Source organism: Bipolaris oryzae (genome assembly GCF_000523455.1).
Source record: "Bipolaris oryzae ATCC 44560 unplaced genomic scaffold scaffold_6, whole genome shotgun sequence".
Taxonomy (NCBI): Eukaryota; Fungi; Ascomycota; class Dothideomycetes; order Pleosporales; family Pleosporaceae; genus Bipolaris; species Bipolaris oryzae.
This window is the reverse complement of record NW_006911282.1, coordinates 292,019-308,249: the sequence shown is the minus strand read 5'-3', so window position 1 is coordinate 308,249 and position 16,231 is coordinate 292,019. Positions and strand designations below refer to the sequence as shown.

General features: G+C 51.6%; 6 protein-coding genes across 6 annotated transcripts; 3 read left to right on the top strand and 3 right to left on the bottom strand.

Moving 5' to 3' along the window:
• Positions 1 to 372: 372 nt before the first annotated feature.
• COCMIDRAFT_1080 (uncharacterized protein) lies at positions 373 to 2,378 on the bottom strand (the record flags this gene model as incomplete). The annotated part of the gene is made up of 3 exons (XM_007684942.1): positions 373 to 761; positions 1,419 to 1,858; positions 1,918 to 2,378. 3 exons carry the CDS (start codon positions 2,376 to 2,378, stop codon positions 373 to 375), a joined length of 1,290 nt encoding a protein of 429 aa, XP_007683132.1.
• A 1,660-nt stretch (positions 2,379 to 4,038) lies between these two features.
• COCMIDRAFT_82267 (uncharacterized protein) lies at positions 4,039 to 6,087 on the bottom strand (the record flags this gene model as incomplete). The annotated part of the gene is made up of 2 exons (XM_007685042.1): positions 4,039 to 4,069; positions 4,412 to 6,087. 2 exons carry the CDS (start codon positions 6,085 to 6,087, stop codon positions 4,039 to 4,041), a joined length of 1,707 nt encoding a protein of 568 aa, XP_007683232.1.
• Positions 6,088 to 8,032: 1,945 nt separating this feature from the next.
• On the bottom strand, positions 8,033 to 12,099 carry COCMIDRAFT_1078 (uncharacterized protein; the record flags this gene model as incomplete). The annotated part of the gene is made up of 3 exons (XM_007684941.1): positions 8,033 to 8,279; positions 8,353 to 8,516; positions 8,572 to 12,099. The coding sequence occupies 3 exons, from the start codon at positions 12,097 to 12,099 to the stop codon at positions 8,033 to 8,035; spliced, it is 3,939 nt and encodes a 1,312-aa protein (XP_007683131.1).
• An 834-nt stretch (positions 12,100 to 12,933) lies between these two features.
• Positions 12,934 to 13,938, top strand: COCMIDRAFT_82479 (uncharacterized protein; the record flags this gene model as incomplete). Its single annotated transcript, XM_007685041.1, has 3 exons — positions 12,934 to 13,070; positions 13,119 to 13,759; positions 13,814 to 13,938. The coding sequence occupies 3 exons, from the start codon at positions 12,934 to 12,936 to the stop codon at positions 13,936 to 13,938; spliced, it is 903 nt and encodes a 300-aa protein (XP_007683231.1).
• Positions 13,939 to 14,474: 536 nt separating this feature from the next.
• COCMIDRAFT_82455 (uncharacterized protein) lies at positions 14,475 to 14,782 on the top strand (the record flags this gene model as incomplete). Its single annotated transcript, XM_007685040.1, has 2 exons — positions 14,475 to 14,600; positions 14,729 to 14,782. The coding sequence occupies 2 exons, from the start codon at positions 14,475 to 14,477 to the stop codon at positions 14,780 to 14,782; spliced, it is 180 nt and encodes a 59-aa protein (XP_007683230.1).
• Positions 14,783 to 14,880: 98 nt separating this feature from the next.
• On the top strand, positions 14,881 to 15,048 carry COCMIDRAFT_82441 (uncharacterized protein; the record flags this gene model as incomplete). Its single annotated transcript, XM_007685039.1, has 1 exon — positions 14,881 to 15,048. A coding segment is annotated over one exon (168 nt), but the record flags the coding sequence as incomplete, so codon positions are not given.
• Between the last annotated feature and the right edge of the window lie 1,183 nt (positions 15,049 to 16,231).

The window sequence follows — 16,231 nt, the reverse complement described above, 5'->3', positions numbered from 1 at the left end:
GTTGCAAAGCCCTCTGATATCAAGGTACATTGCATAGTCATTACCGCTATCAGACTTTATTTTGGAGCGAGAAAAGTGTATAGATTGCATGATAGGAGGGCGTATACGGCGTGTGCTTGGGACGACATTGGCAACGAGTGGTGTATATATTGGGATCGTACGAACGATTTGTTAGGATGGGGCATCTGGGACTAATGTAGAAACCGGGTACATGATGTTTCAGAGTGATGAATAGAATATGCTAGAGAAAATTGGAGGTCAAAGGATGAAGACATGGTATTGGGTATAATTTAAATATATGGAACGAGAAAAAAAAGAGACGCTGAAAGTAACTATGATACATTTCACATAACTGAAGAGACAAAAACACCCTCAGTTTACCCATGCTCCTGGCATCTTTTGGCCATTTCGTGCGCGTTGTTTGCGAGCTTTGGCAGCCCTGCGGCGTTCGTAGCGGAGGCACCACTTGCTTTTCCGTTCATTCCATTCAGAAATAAACAGGCCCCATTCGCGCTCGCAAAACGGCCATTCCATGGAGCGGGGACCATCATCGTCTCCATCTTCGATAGTCAAGGACTGATACTCCGAGATGAGCAGATAACCGCATGCTTCTTCGTCCAATGCCCACTCGAAGCCAAGCTCCCATTCGCCTGTTTCAAGAGTTTGAAATACAACTCTTTTATCAAAAGGCCAGGCTCTGAGCAAGGCTTCCGGGCCAAGATTTGCAATCTGATTACTCACAAACTGCTCCAAGTTGACACCTGAATTTGCTAGTCATTCGAGAAAAATGCCCCCTGCCACGAAAGAAGCATGGCTACTCGAACAGCGCCGGAAGAGATGTTCGAGCAGAGAAACCCTTCCTAGCTGTAAATAATCAACCATATCTGCTTTTATATCAAAATCACCATAATTGGGTAAGATAATTCTTGAGCGAAACCATTTCCCCCCTATCATTGAACAAATCGCTTCAAGGACCATAAGTTGTGTTTTAAAGGCATCTGCGCCGAGGGCAATACTTGCACCTTGCTGATACAGCCACTGAAGAACCTCGGGTCTTATACTGGGAAAACGTAGCAGCCAACGATAACGATAGAGATCGACCGATAACTCCGTGTCTTCAAGTATATAGCGACAAATGGTGATTTTGTCATGGCTCAAAAAAGAATCACTCGTGCATAGGACATTGACCAAAGGAGAATTCCCCTCAAAATCCTGGCTTTGTTTTAGGCCAAGATTTAGAAGTAAGACATAGATATCTGCCCTGGCAAACTGTGCAGCAATCTAGGCACTGTATCAACAATATTTTCAAAAAGTGAACATGAAGGGCCTTACATGAAGCAATGATTGCCCATCGCGATTGCGCGAGAATGGGTGTACCACCCCACGACGAAGCAAGCCTTGAAACTCTTGGATTCCACCATTGTTCATGGTATCATAGAGTTCGTTGGGAAAGCCGTGAACCAGCGGAAACGTGTTGAGGCTCGGCAAAACCACACCGAATGACCGGCGCTGGATCCACGTCAGTCCGTAGCCGAGTACGCTCCAGAGAAAAGTTGTCTCGTAGTCTTCAGAAACGATGGAGTCGTGGTCATATTCATAGCTTGATGTCCTTTGATCCAAGTTTTCTGGTACGCGTCGAACGATTTTCCGCCGATGTACGCCTAGTCTTCCGAGTAACCAATGAACTGGTATTACTGATGATGAAACACGCGTAGTTCTCGCAGTCGACAACGAGGTCATATCCTCTTTAGGGGATACAATCGCGGATTCGCTGTCCGGGATGGAGATTTCCATATGGGTTGGACGAGTGGCTTCGCTGTTGTTTTGGTTTTTGAGTAATGCAGGGCCAAGTTGCATCCTAACATGAACAACTACTCAGCACAGCCTTAACAATGATTGACCTTGGTGGAAACTTACAAGATGGCTCCGCAGTTCGCACCGAGGCTAGCATGGAGAAATACGGTTTCTCTCTCGATTCGTGTTTCGAAATCTTTAACATCCTTTGCCTTGAGGCTGAACCTCAATCCGGTTTTGAGTTTTTCCATACGGGTACCACCTTTCGATGTTGCGGGCGCATATTTATCGATGATCGTATGAAGCGGCTCAAGTGTCTTCTCACAGCTCTCGAGACATTTGAAGATTGTCATTGAGGGTATCGGAAAGTGTTCTGCCTGCAACGAGGTCTGCCGTTTCATCAAGTTGTGAACATCTTTCAGCAAGGCCTCAAGACGCTCCAGTAGGTCCACCAAACGCTCCAGCTCTTGTTGTGCATCTTTTACTTTGCGAACGAAGGTCTTGATGGTATCGATGGAATCAATTAGCTGTATCGATAGGGAGACAACAGCCATGCCACTAGCAACACCAGAAAGAGCCTCCATGGTAAACGATATCGATTAGCTCAGCTAACAAGATAGAAAGACAGCGGGAAGAGTCAGATGAGAACAACACATTGTCGAGGGCTCAGCTACTGAAAACATGGAGCCCAGCAATTCAGCCTCGCGCCAGCCTACAGCTACGTCCACGCTTCGTCTGTGCGTGTCACAAAGTCCTCCAGCCAGGTTGTACACCACACAGCATAATCATTACCAATCAAAAGTGGAAAGATTCTTGACATTCCAACAACCAAACGAACGCTCCAAGGTGGGAACCGAAAATTGAACAGTTGAAGCAGGAAAGAAGAAAAGCCGAGGAAGTAAGAACGACCACCTCACCTCACCTCACTTAGACCCTTATCAACAAATCAAACCCCCCCGAAGCGAGCCTCAGCCTTGGTCATCAAGGGGAAAGAGCAACACCCACCCTCCCGCTCTTTCCACACACACACACACACACACACACAGGCAAAGACTAGGCAAATCACACAAAGCACAACGTCAAGACATGAAGCACACGTGCATTTCCCCAATCCATACACAACACACATTGTAGTATCTACAAGCCATACAGTTTCTCGATTTCTCTCATCATGAGCAATAAAAACCACCCCTAATACTACTACTACTACTTAAAATCCGCACTGGCATGCAATAATCCTCATATGTCCATCAAACTACACCAAGCCAAAGTTCCCCCCCTCTCCCCTTCCCAGAAAAAAACGCCAATCAAATGCTTGTTAAGAAAGAGAACGAATTCCCAACTCACTTACTCACGTACACATTACACGTACACGAGAACAAGCATTGAGTTTTCTTTTTCCCTTCAAACAAGAAAAAAGAAAAGAAAAGGAAAAAGGGTTCAATGATTGTTTTTTCTTGGTAAATTTTTTTGGTAGGGCAAAGTCATATACAAATTTTATACTTCCGTTTGCCCCCCCGCTGAAAAGGGTTTTAAACGCGCTACCCCCAACCCCACCCTCCGTTCATACCCATCTTTTCACACGCTTCTCTCAATAATTCTCTCTCTCTCTCGTCCCCTTTGGAATGCGATTTGCAAAATTACAGAAGACGCGAAAAAAAGAAGAGATCAAATAATCCCCTTTTTGTTGTTCTTGTTGCTCCTATATGAAGAAGGCGGCAGCAGCAGCAGCAGCGACGGCAGCCCCGACCAGGCTAGCACCTGGGGTCTATATATATATAAACATACATAAAATAAAAAAATGGTTTCATTTCAAACATGGACACGGCAAGCTCCGGTCCTCCTGAAAGGGGGTAATCATTGAAGAAGCGAAAATAAAATACCAACACGTTATAAAAAAAACACGAACACCAAAGATGATGGATGATGATGATGATGATAAAAGGGTTTGTCGTCATGAGTGGGCAAGAAAAAGCAGCCACAATGCCTATACACAGGAGAAGGTTGAATGGCTAGCAATGCTTCGCAAGGAGACTGGTAAGCAAGGGTCCTCAAGTTGAAGAGAGAGAGAGAGGCAGAAGAGGGGGCACAGGGGGAAAGATTGTTGGGGTCCCGGTTTCTCGATTCGAATGGTGGAGACACCACACTCGTCATCGACGCCTGCTAAGGGATGCGCATCATGGCTTGACGTTGAGGGGCAGCAGACAGAAGCGCAATGGCGATGGCGACGAGAGTAGTCAAGAGTCACAGGATGCTGCATGAATTGCCTGAGGACCTGGAAAAAAAGGTAACACGTTAGCCGCTTTGCAAAGAATTTAAAAAGACGCCCCACGAAAAGTGTTGGTGTTGTAATGAAGAGCAAGGACTTGGTGAATCTACTAGGCTCGGACGGACTCACGCATATCTGTCGCGTCATGGTGACGAGGACAACGGAGATAATGCTTGTCTCGGCACAACAGGCTCTCGGCATCAGCTGCACCAAAACGGGGCCATAAAAACGTTGCGACGCACGTCGCAGAGGACGGCATGCGAGAAGTCCGGAGTCCGGGAGACCAGGATTCAGGGAATTTGTGCATGGGCAATGCAGGCCAGGTAAAAGAGAGTTAGACAAACTTACCAGCGCTGCCCGCGGATCCTACCAATCCATGAGTACACAATCTTGAGGCGCTCGCGGACTCGTTCCGTTTGCAGCAAAATGTACTTTTCCTCTTCCACGATAGGTACGACGGAAGCAAACCAATATGGAAAAATGGCAGGGTCCTCTGGTGGTTCGCCATATACCTGGATGATGCGCTCGCGGAGCCAAGGTGCGCTGGCTTCCCTCATCTCTCGAACAAAGGCGGTGCAGCTGTCGAGCAGTTGTTGTGTGGATAAGGTTTCAATGGCAACCTCGGTGGGGAGCTGGGTCTGCGGGTGATCGCGGAAGAAGGCCTCAGCATAGTCACGTGCCATGGTGGTCTCGCGCTGCTCTAGTATTGCTTCCTCCGCAAGAGAAACATCCTCAACACGTTCGATGCGGCTGACGTGATAACCATCAAGCATGCCGTGCGCTCTCACCTTGAATCGGCCTACGCCGCGTGTTTCGATGAAGCTACGCCCATCGCGCAAAAGCTCGTAGTTGACAATTTCCAGTAGCGTGCCATATTCCAGAAAGGGAACCGAACCCAGATCGCCTTGTGGAGCGCGTGTGCGGTTGTACATGACCATACCAAACTGCCTATTGCCTTCAATGACACGGCGCATCATAAGTCGGTAGCGGGGCTCAAAGACGTGGAGAAAGGTGGGCATGGATGGAAGCGACAACGTGCAGATGAACAGTGGAACGTTTAGCACGTTATCGCCGGCCTGCTCTTCAGCCTTGAGAGCATCTGCACGAGCACCTACCAAGTCTGGGCAAAGTCCATTCAACAAAGAGTTGAGTATGACGTTGCTCGACTGGTTCTGTAACGAGGCAGGGACATGCAGGCCTCTTCGACAAAACGGGCAAATGTTGGAGTGATCCATGACGCGGGCAAGACAACGGCGACAAAATGTATGACCGCACGACGTTGTTGTAGGATCTAGCATCAGGTTGTAACAGACGAGGCAGTCTAGCTCCTTGTGTATTACTTCCCTTAGGCGTTCCAATAGCATCAGGTCGAGGTGCTCGTAATCGTCCCCACTTGCCGATAGTGACTGGTAGCGGATCTCGGAAGTGTACCGGAGGTTGCCCAAGTCAGCCATGGTAAATGCAGACGCAAGATGCCCGCCGTGCAGTTCCTGCTGGTGGTCTTGGCGTGCAGACGTCTCCTTTTCTTTCTCGTCCATGGACGCATCATCTTCAGGCTGGAGCAATTCAACGAGAAGCGTCGGGGTGTTTTCCGTGGTTGCGGTATGCTTGGTTATTTCCATCTTGATTAGGTCCATCAATTTGGCCAGGGTCACGTCGACAGAACACTCCGCCGAGGCGTGTTCGGCCCCGCAACCCAGCAATGGACATGTAATGCCCATGAGACGATCTGGTGTATTGGGATATGATATGTTGGTGCGAGGTTGTGGAGGCGGGAGGCAGCCGCGGCAGACGGTGTGACCGCAGGGCAGGGTGACCGGGGTGCTCAGAGGCTTGGAGCATCGTGGACATTGGATCAGACGAACGAGTTGGCGGGCATCGCGGTGGGCGTCCAGGGCTACGGTGTCGGAAGCCTCTGTGGAGCGGGCATTTTGGCACATGAAGGCCGGTGCAGAGAGTTGAGGCTCGAAGGAGTGCTCGACGCTATCAAGGATGGAGCACCCTTTTGTCCGTTGGCGATTCATGTAGATGCGCTGTGTTGTGTAATGGCACCGACAGCCATGTACAGTGGAAAAGCCCTTGTAGTGGGTGGGGAGCGGGCCGGGGGGGGTGGGGTGATTGGTAGCGGGCGTGTGCAGCGAGCGAAGTTGGCAGCAAGGCGGGCGTCTCGAGGATAGTAAAATGCTCAAGATAAGCAGCGCGCGTGATGGTGCTGAGCCAGATGACGACTGCGGCGGCAGCGGCAGCGGGGGGTGGCAGTGGTGTTTGTGTTGGTGGTGGTGGTGGTGGTGGAGGAGTCGGGGGGGAATAAAGAGCCAATCTTGAAATGGTAGACTGCAGCGGTCAAGTCTTTACTGTTATAATACAAGCACAATTGGGGCTGCGTGGCGAGGGGGGGGGAAGAAAGGGCGCGAGTGTGAGTCGCGACGCAGAGAGGGATCGTGAGAGAGTGGTAAGTAAGGCGGGCAAAGGGAAGAGCAGAGGTCCATGTTCAAATGGGCTCAAGTTGCACTGGTCATCCATGCTCGACGGATAGTTTGCAAAAAGATCGGCGATGTTGCTCTCACGCCGGGCTCGTATCAGGTCGAGGAAGGCTGGCGGCCGATTTCTGTGTCAGCTCTGGGGTTCTCGGATCGAGACAGAAGGCCGTCATCGGGCGCAGGGCTAGGCCAATCCGGGGCCCGCTTGGTATAAAAATGGCACGGTCCAGCTGCAGAATGCATCGAACGAAGACGACTGACGACTTGCTTGTTTTGCACGCCACCTGCACCCCGACTCGTGTACAGTAGAGTAGAGTAGTATCCCGACCGCTGCAAACCACCGTGCCGCGGCCCATTTGCCCTCGCGTGGCCCTGTGTCCGGGAAGATGGGATCATGTTCATGTGTCGGGCTATATGGGCCTGTCGTGTCGTGTTTGTCAGCGCCCACCAAGCATTTCCAAGTCCAGCTCGACATTCAGCACCAGCACTGCCATGTCATGTCCATCTTGGCCGCGCGACGCGCGCTGAAGAGGCGTGGACGTAGGGCTTGCCGGAGCATATTGGATATTGGCCCATCCACTCTTGGGGCCGCATAAGTTTTGTCGACAATGTCTACAAGCAGCGACGACGGGCTTGCAAGCGTCATGGACGTCGAGTCTAGCAGGACCCTGGCCAATGGGGGGCCGCGCCCGCTGGCACTGCCAAACGTCAAGCCCATGCCTTCCATGTGCCATACCAACGCCAAGCACGCGTTTGCAGACGCCCGGCCGCCGCAAAGGACCCTGTACATCCCCCAAAGGGTCCGACAGTCGTGACGACTTGCATTCACCATAAACGGCGGGGCAGCCGCACCCCTCTTACTCCTTACAACCATACTACCCTATCCACTAACCACCACTAACCACCACTCGCGCCAGGTCACGCCCTAACCACCCCGTCCCCTCTCCCGGCTATCCTCCTTGCTCCAGTAGCATGTCCATACACACATGCCGCATACATACATACTACGTCCATTCATACAAACGTCCCATACACACATACACATGTGCTACGTATACATGTCAAACCCCCTCCCACATCACGAGCTCATCTTCTCCCCCGCGCCATGTGCTGCCAGTGGCAAACTGCTTGCATTGATTCATTTTATTACTCTCTCTCTCTTTCTCTCTCAACCTGACTGTGCCTGACTATAGCGCGCCGCCCCCTCCCCCTTTGCCCCTCCCCCCATCAACCCGTGCCCCTCGCCAGAAATAACCGAAAACAGCACCAGCCTAGTGCGCTTGCTCTTCCTTGGCAACCTCTCCATAGCCATAGCGCACCGGGGAACTCCATGGCTGTATGCAAAACAAAAGCACCTGATCCATGCTTCTCGCTCGGCTCCACAAACACCACTATCGTACATCGACATCCCTGTACATACATACACAACGCTCCTCAACGCCCAAGTCCCACCCCTCGGGCTCCGTTTTTTTGTCAACACTACCGTGCTCTACAATGCCCTAGTCGCGCCATTCACGCCCCCTACACTCGCTTCCGTGCTCTCCTCGGACTGGCTGCTTGCCTCGTCCTCAGGCTCGTCTTCCTCTTCCAGCACAATCTGCTCCAGGACCCGCTTATCAAACAGATCTAGTATGAACCGGCACGCTGGAAGCCGAAAATGATGTGCTTCTAGTACTTGCATCACCTTGTGGAAAATGGCCGGTTTGCTGAAGCCTGGTGCCTTTCTAGCCTTGATACTAAATGCCCACGCGTTAGCTTCTTTTGCACTCACCCATCGTACCTGGTCTTTCACAACACCACCTCACTTACGCTTGCAGGTCGCTGGCTGCCTTTTTGGCAAGCACAGTGTTGCCCAGGTCCGTCACAAGTTTGAGAATGCGCGCATTGACCGGGTCCTCATCCGTGACCGCAACCTTGATCTCCGCTTTGGGGTTCCAGCTCATCTCCTCTGCCTGTGCCACCCAGGGTCCCATCTGCAGAACCATTAGTGCATTTTTCTTCCGAGAAAAGAGAAACTCTGTTACTGACCGTGAAGAGTCTGTTGAAGTCCAGGGGTAGACAAAACCCTAGCGCTTCACCTGAATCATTCACTACGCCATCCCAACCGTGTTCCAGCAGAATCTCCTGTCCGTGAAGACTCCTCGAAATCAACCCTAGCACATAGAAGGCTGTCCCTCGGAGCGACATGACCTCCGACTGCTCGGCAATCTGCACAATCCACTTGACCACGTCCGAGTTCTCCAGAAATGGCGCGCCCAGCTCCATGGACCCGACATTGCCCACTGCCCACAGGCAGCCTTTGACCTTGAGGATAATCTCGGGATCGTCGTTTTCCGACGCAAAGTCTCGAATCGTCGCGGCGAATTCATCAAAGTGTCCTTTTTGTTTGAGGAGCTTGCACCCTTCCTTAGTTCTCGTTAGCTCGCGATAAAAATGCGGCGGCACAAGACCATAGTCTGTCGGCTCGGGCGCCTCGTCGTATGTTTGTTGAACCGATGGCTTCTCGGGTATGTCCGCAAGCGCCCGGGCCATGGACGCTTCGATCAGAGCCACATAGGTGTCATTTCTCCCCAAAAACCAGTCGTCCATTTCTCTCGTGATGTAATCCAATCCGTCCAGATAGTGGTAGCCTACCGAAGTTGACAGGAATCGGAGTAGTAGCGGTGCCCCAATCTCCCCCAAATGGTCCAGCGCTGGACGGCACTTGACCACAAACTCCAGCGACTCCTTCTGATTGCAAGCCTCCTCGAGGATCTTGATCGCAACCTCGCACACTTCTACGTCCGGGTCGTAAAGCTGCGTCACCAGCAGTCTGATGGCCCATTCGGCCACACAAGCAGAACTGCTGGTTCCCATGGGTTTGGTCGCGTACTTGCGTAACAATCTAGTGGCAAAGATGCGTATCTCTTTAGAACACGACGTCATTGCTTTCGAGATGATGATGCGTAGATGGCCGTCCAGTGTGTAGTCCAAGTTGCTCAGAAGCGTCCGGATCAGATCGTCGCGGTCGTTGAGTTCGATGATGTGGTAGAACATATTGATAACTCTCCATCGTTCCAGAATCTGGATACCCCGGATGTCTTTCGTCAGAGCCCCGAGCAGCGCAAAGTAACCTCCAGTAAGCGTTTCATTCATGCGATCCGTCTGGAAAATGGGTGATTCAGATGTCAGGCCGCTCATCCGATCAAAATGCGATAGGCATTCTGCGAGTTGACGGATAAATTTACTCTCCGCCAAGTATTTGACGCCTTCTGGGTTTTGTAGCAGGCTCTGCATTAGAGCACAACCGGCTCGAACATATCGCTGGTTTGGCTTAGTGTTCTTAACCTCAGAAAATCGATATTTGAACGGACGATAGAATCCCAGGACGCGGTGGATGAATTTGGTAACCTTGATGGCTTCATCCAACCGTTTGGGGTTCAACAACGGCCCCTCGATGATGTTTAGAATCAAGTCCCATCTCCATTTTTGGAACGTGACTGTGTTCAGTACCTGGGTTTCGACCATCAGGTTCCGAAATTGGCCCTCGTCAACTTGCATAGCAGCCTGCAGCTTCGCTGCTTGGTCAGACTGTCTATTTGCTGATGCATCATCAGAAGTCGAGATGCTTTTGGTGTTGTACAAGGACGTTGGATCCGACCGGTAGAGTGTTCTGTTGATACTGTCCACCTGGTAAATGGTGCCAATTGCAACAAAACGGCTTTCAGATTGAAACTTTGCTGCAGAGTGCAAGAGCTGAGGAAGCACCTGGAGCTGGGCGCTCCATGATGGTGGCAAGAGTTCATTTGCCATCTTCAGAACCTCTCCGATGAGCAGGGTTGTTTTGCGCTTCAGCGGCAGTGTGAGGGGCTCTGCTTCGGCCTGTAGCAAAGCTGGCATCAAGCCGGCGTGCAGAAATGCCGCCAGAATTACAGAGACGTAGTGATCCAGCAAGCTCCACTTGGTGGTATCATCTTCAGTGCTACTGGTAGCTGTCGTGTCTTTGATTTGCTGATTTTTGAGATTCGTAACACGTCCATATGTAGTCAGTCGACGTCCAGCAAGAAACGAGGAGGACCAAGAAGGGGGTTTGATCCTAAGAAGATCAAACAGTAATTCTAGAAGAACACTCCGAACGTGAGGAGTAGGTATTTGTAATGACCATAGTAGAGATCGGAGAGGAAGAAAGTCGTTCATTGAAAGAGTGAGTAGCCCGCCCCAACTTCGGAGCAAAGACGCAATGACCTTGGCATTGACTTTAAGTTTTTCTTCATGAAGATGTCCGTGAATCGTGCCAGCGTCAGTAAACAATGCAAATGGCGCTTCGAGTTCTCGCCCAGATCGCAAGAATCGACGTCTTCTGGGCGTGTCAAGAAGGTAAAGGAATGAGGTACCAACACTCTCTGCGGCGAGGTAGCTTCCTTCTCCCAAAGCATCGGCCAAAGCGCCCATGCCCCCAGCTGAGACCAGAAGAGATGGTTTTCGAACAAGAATTTCAGCCAGAGTCAGTGTTGCAATGTTTCTGAGACGGTCTTCTGCATTCTCGGCCACAGCCACAATGATGCGGACTACGGCGCGTGCAATCTCTTCGACACCTCCTTTAACATCTAGAAAAGCTCGAACAAACTTCAGTGCTTGTTCACGCTCAACACTAGCCTTGCTCTCCTTGACCAATGATAGAATGACCAAGTGATCCGTATGAAGGGCCCGTATAATTCGGAGCGACTTGCGGTCGGTAAAGGAGTAGCGCATGACACGATACGCCGCTGCGACTACTTCACGACTGTCGCTGAGCAGCATCGTCTGCATTCGTAGTCCGAACACGGACCAGGCTAGGTCGTACTTGAGTGTAGGATGTCGCTTGAAGAGAAGAACGAGAGAGTTTGCTCTCTCTACATAGTATTCCGGTTGCATGCCCTGGACTTCCAGAGCCTGAAGTATCTCGGCAAGGACAAAGGTTGGTGACTCGGTCTCCTCGTCTCCGTCCTCTTCTTTCTGGGCCACATGGCGTGATGGTGAGCGCGATAGGTTACGACGGAAAAGATACGAGAGCCTGCTTTGGGGGTCGGCTGGTGGGGATTTGACCTCCTTGGCTCTCTGCTTCTCTGCAGCCAAGCCAGACTGGAGCTGGGCCAGTTTTCTGTTTGATATATTTAGCTGTTCCTCGACTTGCAGCCGTTGATTCTTGACTTCTTTTGCATTCTTTGCATTAAGTGCCTCCAACAGGTTCTCTGAGCCAATCTTGATTTTGGTCTCCTTCTCGATTTGGTCCTGCAGCTCAGCCTGTCGCTGCTCGGACGTGGTTCCGTCGTGGTCGGCAATAGTGATGGCGTGCATGTCGAAGTCGGGGCGGGCCCTGCCGTCCTGAGCTGTCGATGGCCTGGTCAGAGCCGTGTTGAAGCTGCCGGGCCCCGTGTTTGCAGTCGCATACGAGGCATACGAGGCCTGGCCACCCCGCGAACTGGCCATACCAGCGGCCGACATGGAACGGCCATCTCTACTCGTCGTGGGCGCCAGGAGCGAGGTCTGATCGGCAGCGTCGGCCTGGGCGTTGAGTGAACGGGCGGATGGCGTCATGAGCGCGCCTTAACCGTGACCTGGCCAACCGCATCGCACATGTGTCTGGCGGCGGAGCCCTTGTCTTGCCTCATGAGCATTCGCGGGCAGAGGTGAAGGTGTGCCCGTCGCGGTACCAGACCGGAAGCGGAGATGTGGCTTAGCCGCGACGTGGGAGGGAGTGGCCGTGGCCGTGGCAGAGGCTGGCGAGAGTGGGGCGCGTGTGTATGGCGGGTGAGTGTGAATGAGGTGGGAAAACAGCGCCGTCCATAGCCATCGCGACCTGATGCGGGCGGTGGCCGCTCGACGTGCACGGACTGGGCTGCCCCCTCCCCCCCTGCTACTACACTACATACTACTTCAAAACACACACTTGGTTGCATTGTACGTTGTACATTGCACATGCATACAGTACTTGTATGTGCATACATGTCCCCGTCCTGCAGCCTCAAACTGTAATCATCTCGACCTGGACTGACCATGGCCTGATGCCGTGCCGAGTCGAGTCTGCCGACGAGGCCCCTCCACGCCAAAGCCGTGCAATCTGCCCTCTTTGTGCATCGGCAAGCGGGGGCCTGGCTCTCTCCCCGTCACGTGCGCGCCCTGCGCCGTTATCCAGGGCCTCGTCCATCAACCGGAGCTCGCCGATGGCCATGTCAACGAATCGAAGCGCGTTCCCGCCGCTTCCTGCGCGATAGTCCATAGCTTGCTCGTGAAACCATCCGATACACATCGGTCTCCTCCGCTTGCCGGTTCCCAGTCCAGCTGCCGTCTTCCAGTAGTATATCTATCTTGATCGCCCTTTCGTGACTGTCTACTTCATCTGTCCATCATCGTCCAATTCGCCTCACCACAATGTCTCAGCTTAGCTACGCCCGCTACGGCAAGGACAATGTCCGCCTGTACAAGGTCGACAAGGACCCCAAGACCGGCATCCACACAATTGTCGAGCAGACAGTGCGCATCTTGCTCGAGGGAGATATTGAGCAATCGTAAGCATACTAATACAAGTCGCCATGACGCCAACTGACGCGCCTCAGCTACACCAAAGCAGACAACTCGGTAGTCGTCGCGACCGACACGCAGAAGCAGACCACCTACATTCTCGCAAAGCAACACCCCATCGACCCGCCAGAGCAGTTCGCCGCCATCATTGGCAACCACTTCATCAAGACTTACCCTCACATCCACGCTGCCCACGTCAAGATCATCCAGCACCGATGGACGCGCATGTCTATTGATGGCAAGCCTCACCCGCACTCATTCTACCGCGACGGCGAAGAGACGCGCGTCATCGAGGCCGTAACCCGCGAAAACGAAGGCGTCTCCATCCGCTCCAAGATTGAGAAGCTGCTAGTCCTCAAGAGCACAGGGTCAGCATTCCATGGTTTCCATCGCGACGAGTATACAAGACTACCCGAGACATGGGATCGTATCCTGAGCACCGAGATTGAAGCCGGGTGGCAGTGGAAGCTGTTTAAGACTTTGGACGAGGTTAGCAAGATTGACTTCGGCGCTGCATGGAGAACTGCACGAGATATCACCATGAAGGTATTTGCCGAGGACGACAGTGCGAGCGTGCAGGCAACCATGTACAAGATGTGCGATTTGATCTTAGCCGCTGTTCCCGAGGTTGAGGCTGTCGACTATTCGCTCCCCAACAAGCACTACTTTGAGATAGGTCAGTGCATTCAGTCCATATTCACATATTCCAATTTGCTAACACGATATATAGATCTCTCATGGCACAAGGACATCAAGAACACAGGCAAAGACGCCACGGTTCTCGCGCCTCAAACTGACCCCAATGGTCTCATTCAGTGCACTGTCACTCGCAAGGGAACAAAGTCCAAGCTGTAAACATCATCTGTGATTATCGTGTTGCATCTGCCAGAATGCGGCGCCTTGATTTCTTGTATACCCTTTGACGCTTAGTAATTTTAGGGGGCGAACTTAGAGTGAGTAGAACATTATACCAATACATAGGAGAGTACTGGAGAGTAGCAAAAGTTGAAAAATATGAAAATGAATTTTACGAACTTCTGACTGTCCCAATCGCAAGTGCATGCCGGACCCAGAAGACTATATCTTCTTCAAACTTGCCAGAATTCTATTTTCAAGGCTGAATTTGCAGTTACAATTGTGATCACTTTGGCGTAATGTCCGCTATGCGCCCGCACCTGCAGAACCGGGATGGTCTTACCTAAGCAATATCAAGCCAGTGACGTTCTAGCATGCCCAAAACTTATCGCGAACTTCATCAACTAGCAGCCGCATCGCATCCAACGCACCACCACATACCCATCTTCGATCAAATCACACGGTACGACATAGTAATTCCAGAAAACTCTAGTGTAGCGACTAACAGTGACGTAGTGTTTCACACAACCGCAGCGATGCCTCCCAAATACATGACTGGCAAGGGCCGCACCGTTCAAGAGCCCAGCTTCGCCTCCAGTACCATCTCGGCGTTTACCAGCAAGGAGAACAGGAGCATTGTCACCGCTGCTGGAATGTTCGCTGTAAGATAATTCCCGGTGATAGAGAAGGATGCATGAAAGACTTGGTTCGGGTAGCCAGTGGGGCGCAAATGAGGACATCTTAGAAGGGCAATGACGCAAAGATACAATGCTGACAATTGACTGCGCAGCTTGGTGTCGCTTTCCTACACAGCAGCTGGGCTGAGATTCTCCTGCCTGCGTAAGCGAACCGATCGGATACAGGAGAAAGAAACAATATATGCGCTGCCATTGAATATCCTGACGCCAGGATTGAATATCGATATGCGTGCAGGAGACACAGCCTGTGATCAGAAAAAAAACCCCAAAGAATCTCTACACCTATGTGCATATACCGAATTTTACCCCAGGGATGAGCAATGGAACAGCCGTTCAGGCACAGCTACGATGGCGGGGAAAAAAATTAGGTAAACCTAAACACGGTTCCAAGCATCTTTGTAACAATATGTAACAATAATCTCCCTCTTACCCCTCTGTTCTCCCCTTCCTTCCCTCTCGTATTCGATGTTCTCTCTTTAGACGATCGATTCGACAATACGTCACAACCATCGCAGAGCCGCACCGGCTGAAACCCCACATGCTTCACCCGCACGCTTCATCCCAAATGCCAAGCGCTGTCTTGTTGTCACGGAGAAAAGGAAAGAAAGCTTGTACATGACACTCGGACGGTTTACTTTTTCCTCCCCCTCTGACTCAACGTCGCCGTTAGCCCCCCTCGAACCCGACACATTCCAAGCTTGGCCCTGTGTTTCGGGGTTTGGTTCCAAAGAACCCAGCCTCATTTGAAGCTGCCACTGTCCCAATATGGACGTTGCCAAGTATTTCACTCACGCTTGGCCATCAAGTCAGCCACACCCCATGCGCCGTACCTGTGTCAAGTGGGTGGGCTCAGCCGATGCTCGTGCCATTTTCTAGGCAACCCGTCGCGTACCTTACTTACGCCTTGCTGGTCCCTGGAAAACCAAAAAGGGAGATGAACATATGGCACTCTTTTAAGAGAACAAAAAAAGTGAGGCTAAGCTATACGACGGGTAGATACGATGCCGCGCCTCCTTCCGCGAATCTCATTCCCACTGCCTCTTTTTGATTTCATTGGAGGTTCCTTGTGCAAAGCGCACTATCCCCAATAGACAAGTATGTAAGCATAAGCAAGAAGATGTGAAAAAGCGTGAACGAAGGGGGGGGGCGCGTACACGACGTATTGAAAGCGTACACGTGCAATACGTCGTAAATCAAGCCCTCCCCCTCCCCCCATTTCCTACTCACAGTCAATCACATTCAATCACTTTTTCTGCCCTAGGCCCCGTAAGTAAGCTAGCACATAAAAGAAAACAATCAATCACATCCCTAACCGCCCATCGTTGACCGCCTCCATATGTCGGAGAGAAGAAAAAAAATGACTTGCTCACGTCCCCCCCTCCCCACGCGATCGATTGGTCCGCAAGCCAAGTATCTTGGACGAGAGATACCGCCCCCGCTCCCCGCTCCTCTGCTTCAATCATGCGCCAATGGGATGTCCAGGGAAGAGAAAAGAAAAAGGGGGACTAGGCACGCCGGCTTGATGAATGACTGACATTTCTTGGCCTTTCATGTGTGTCTGTGTCTGTCTGTCTGTCTCTCTGTTGTTCCTTCCT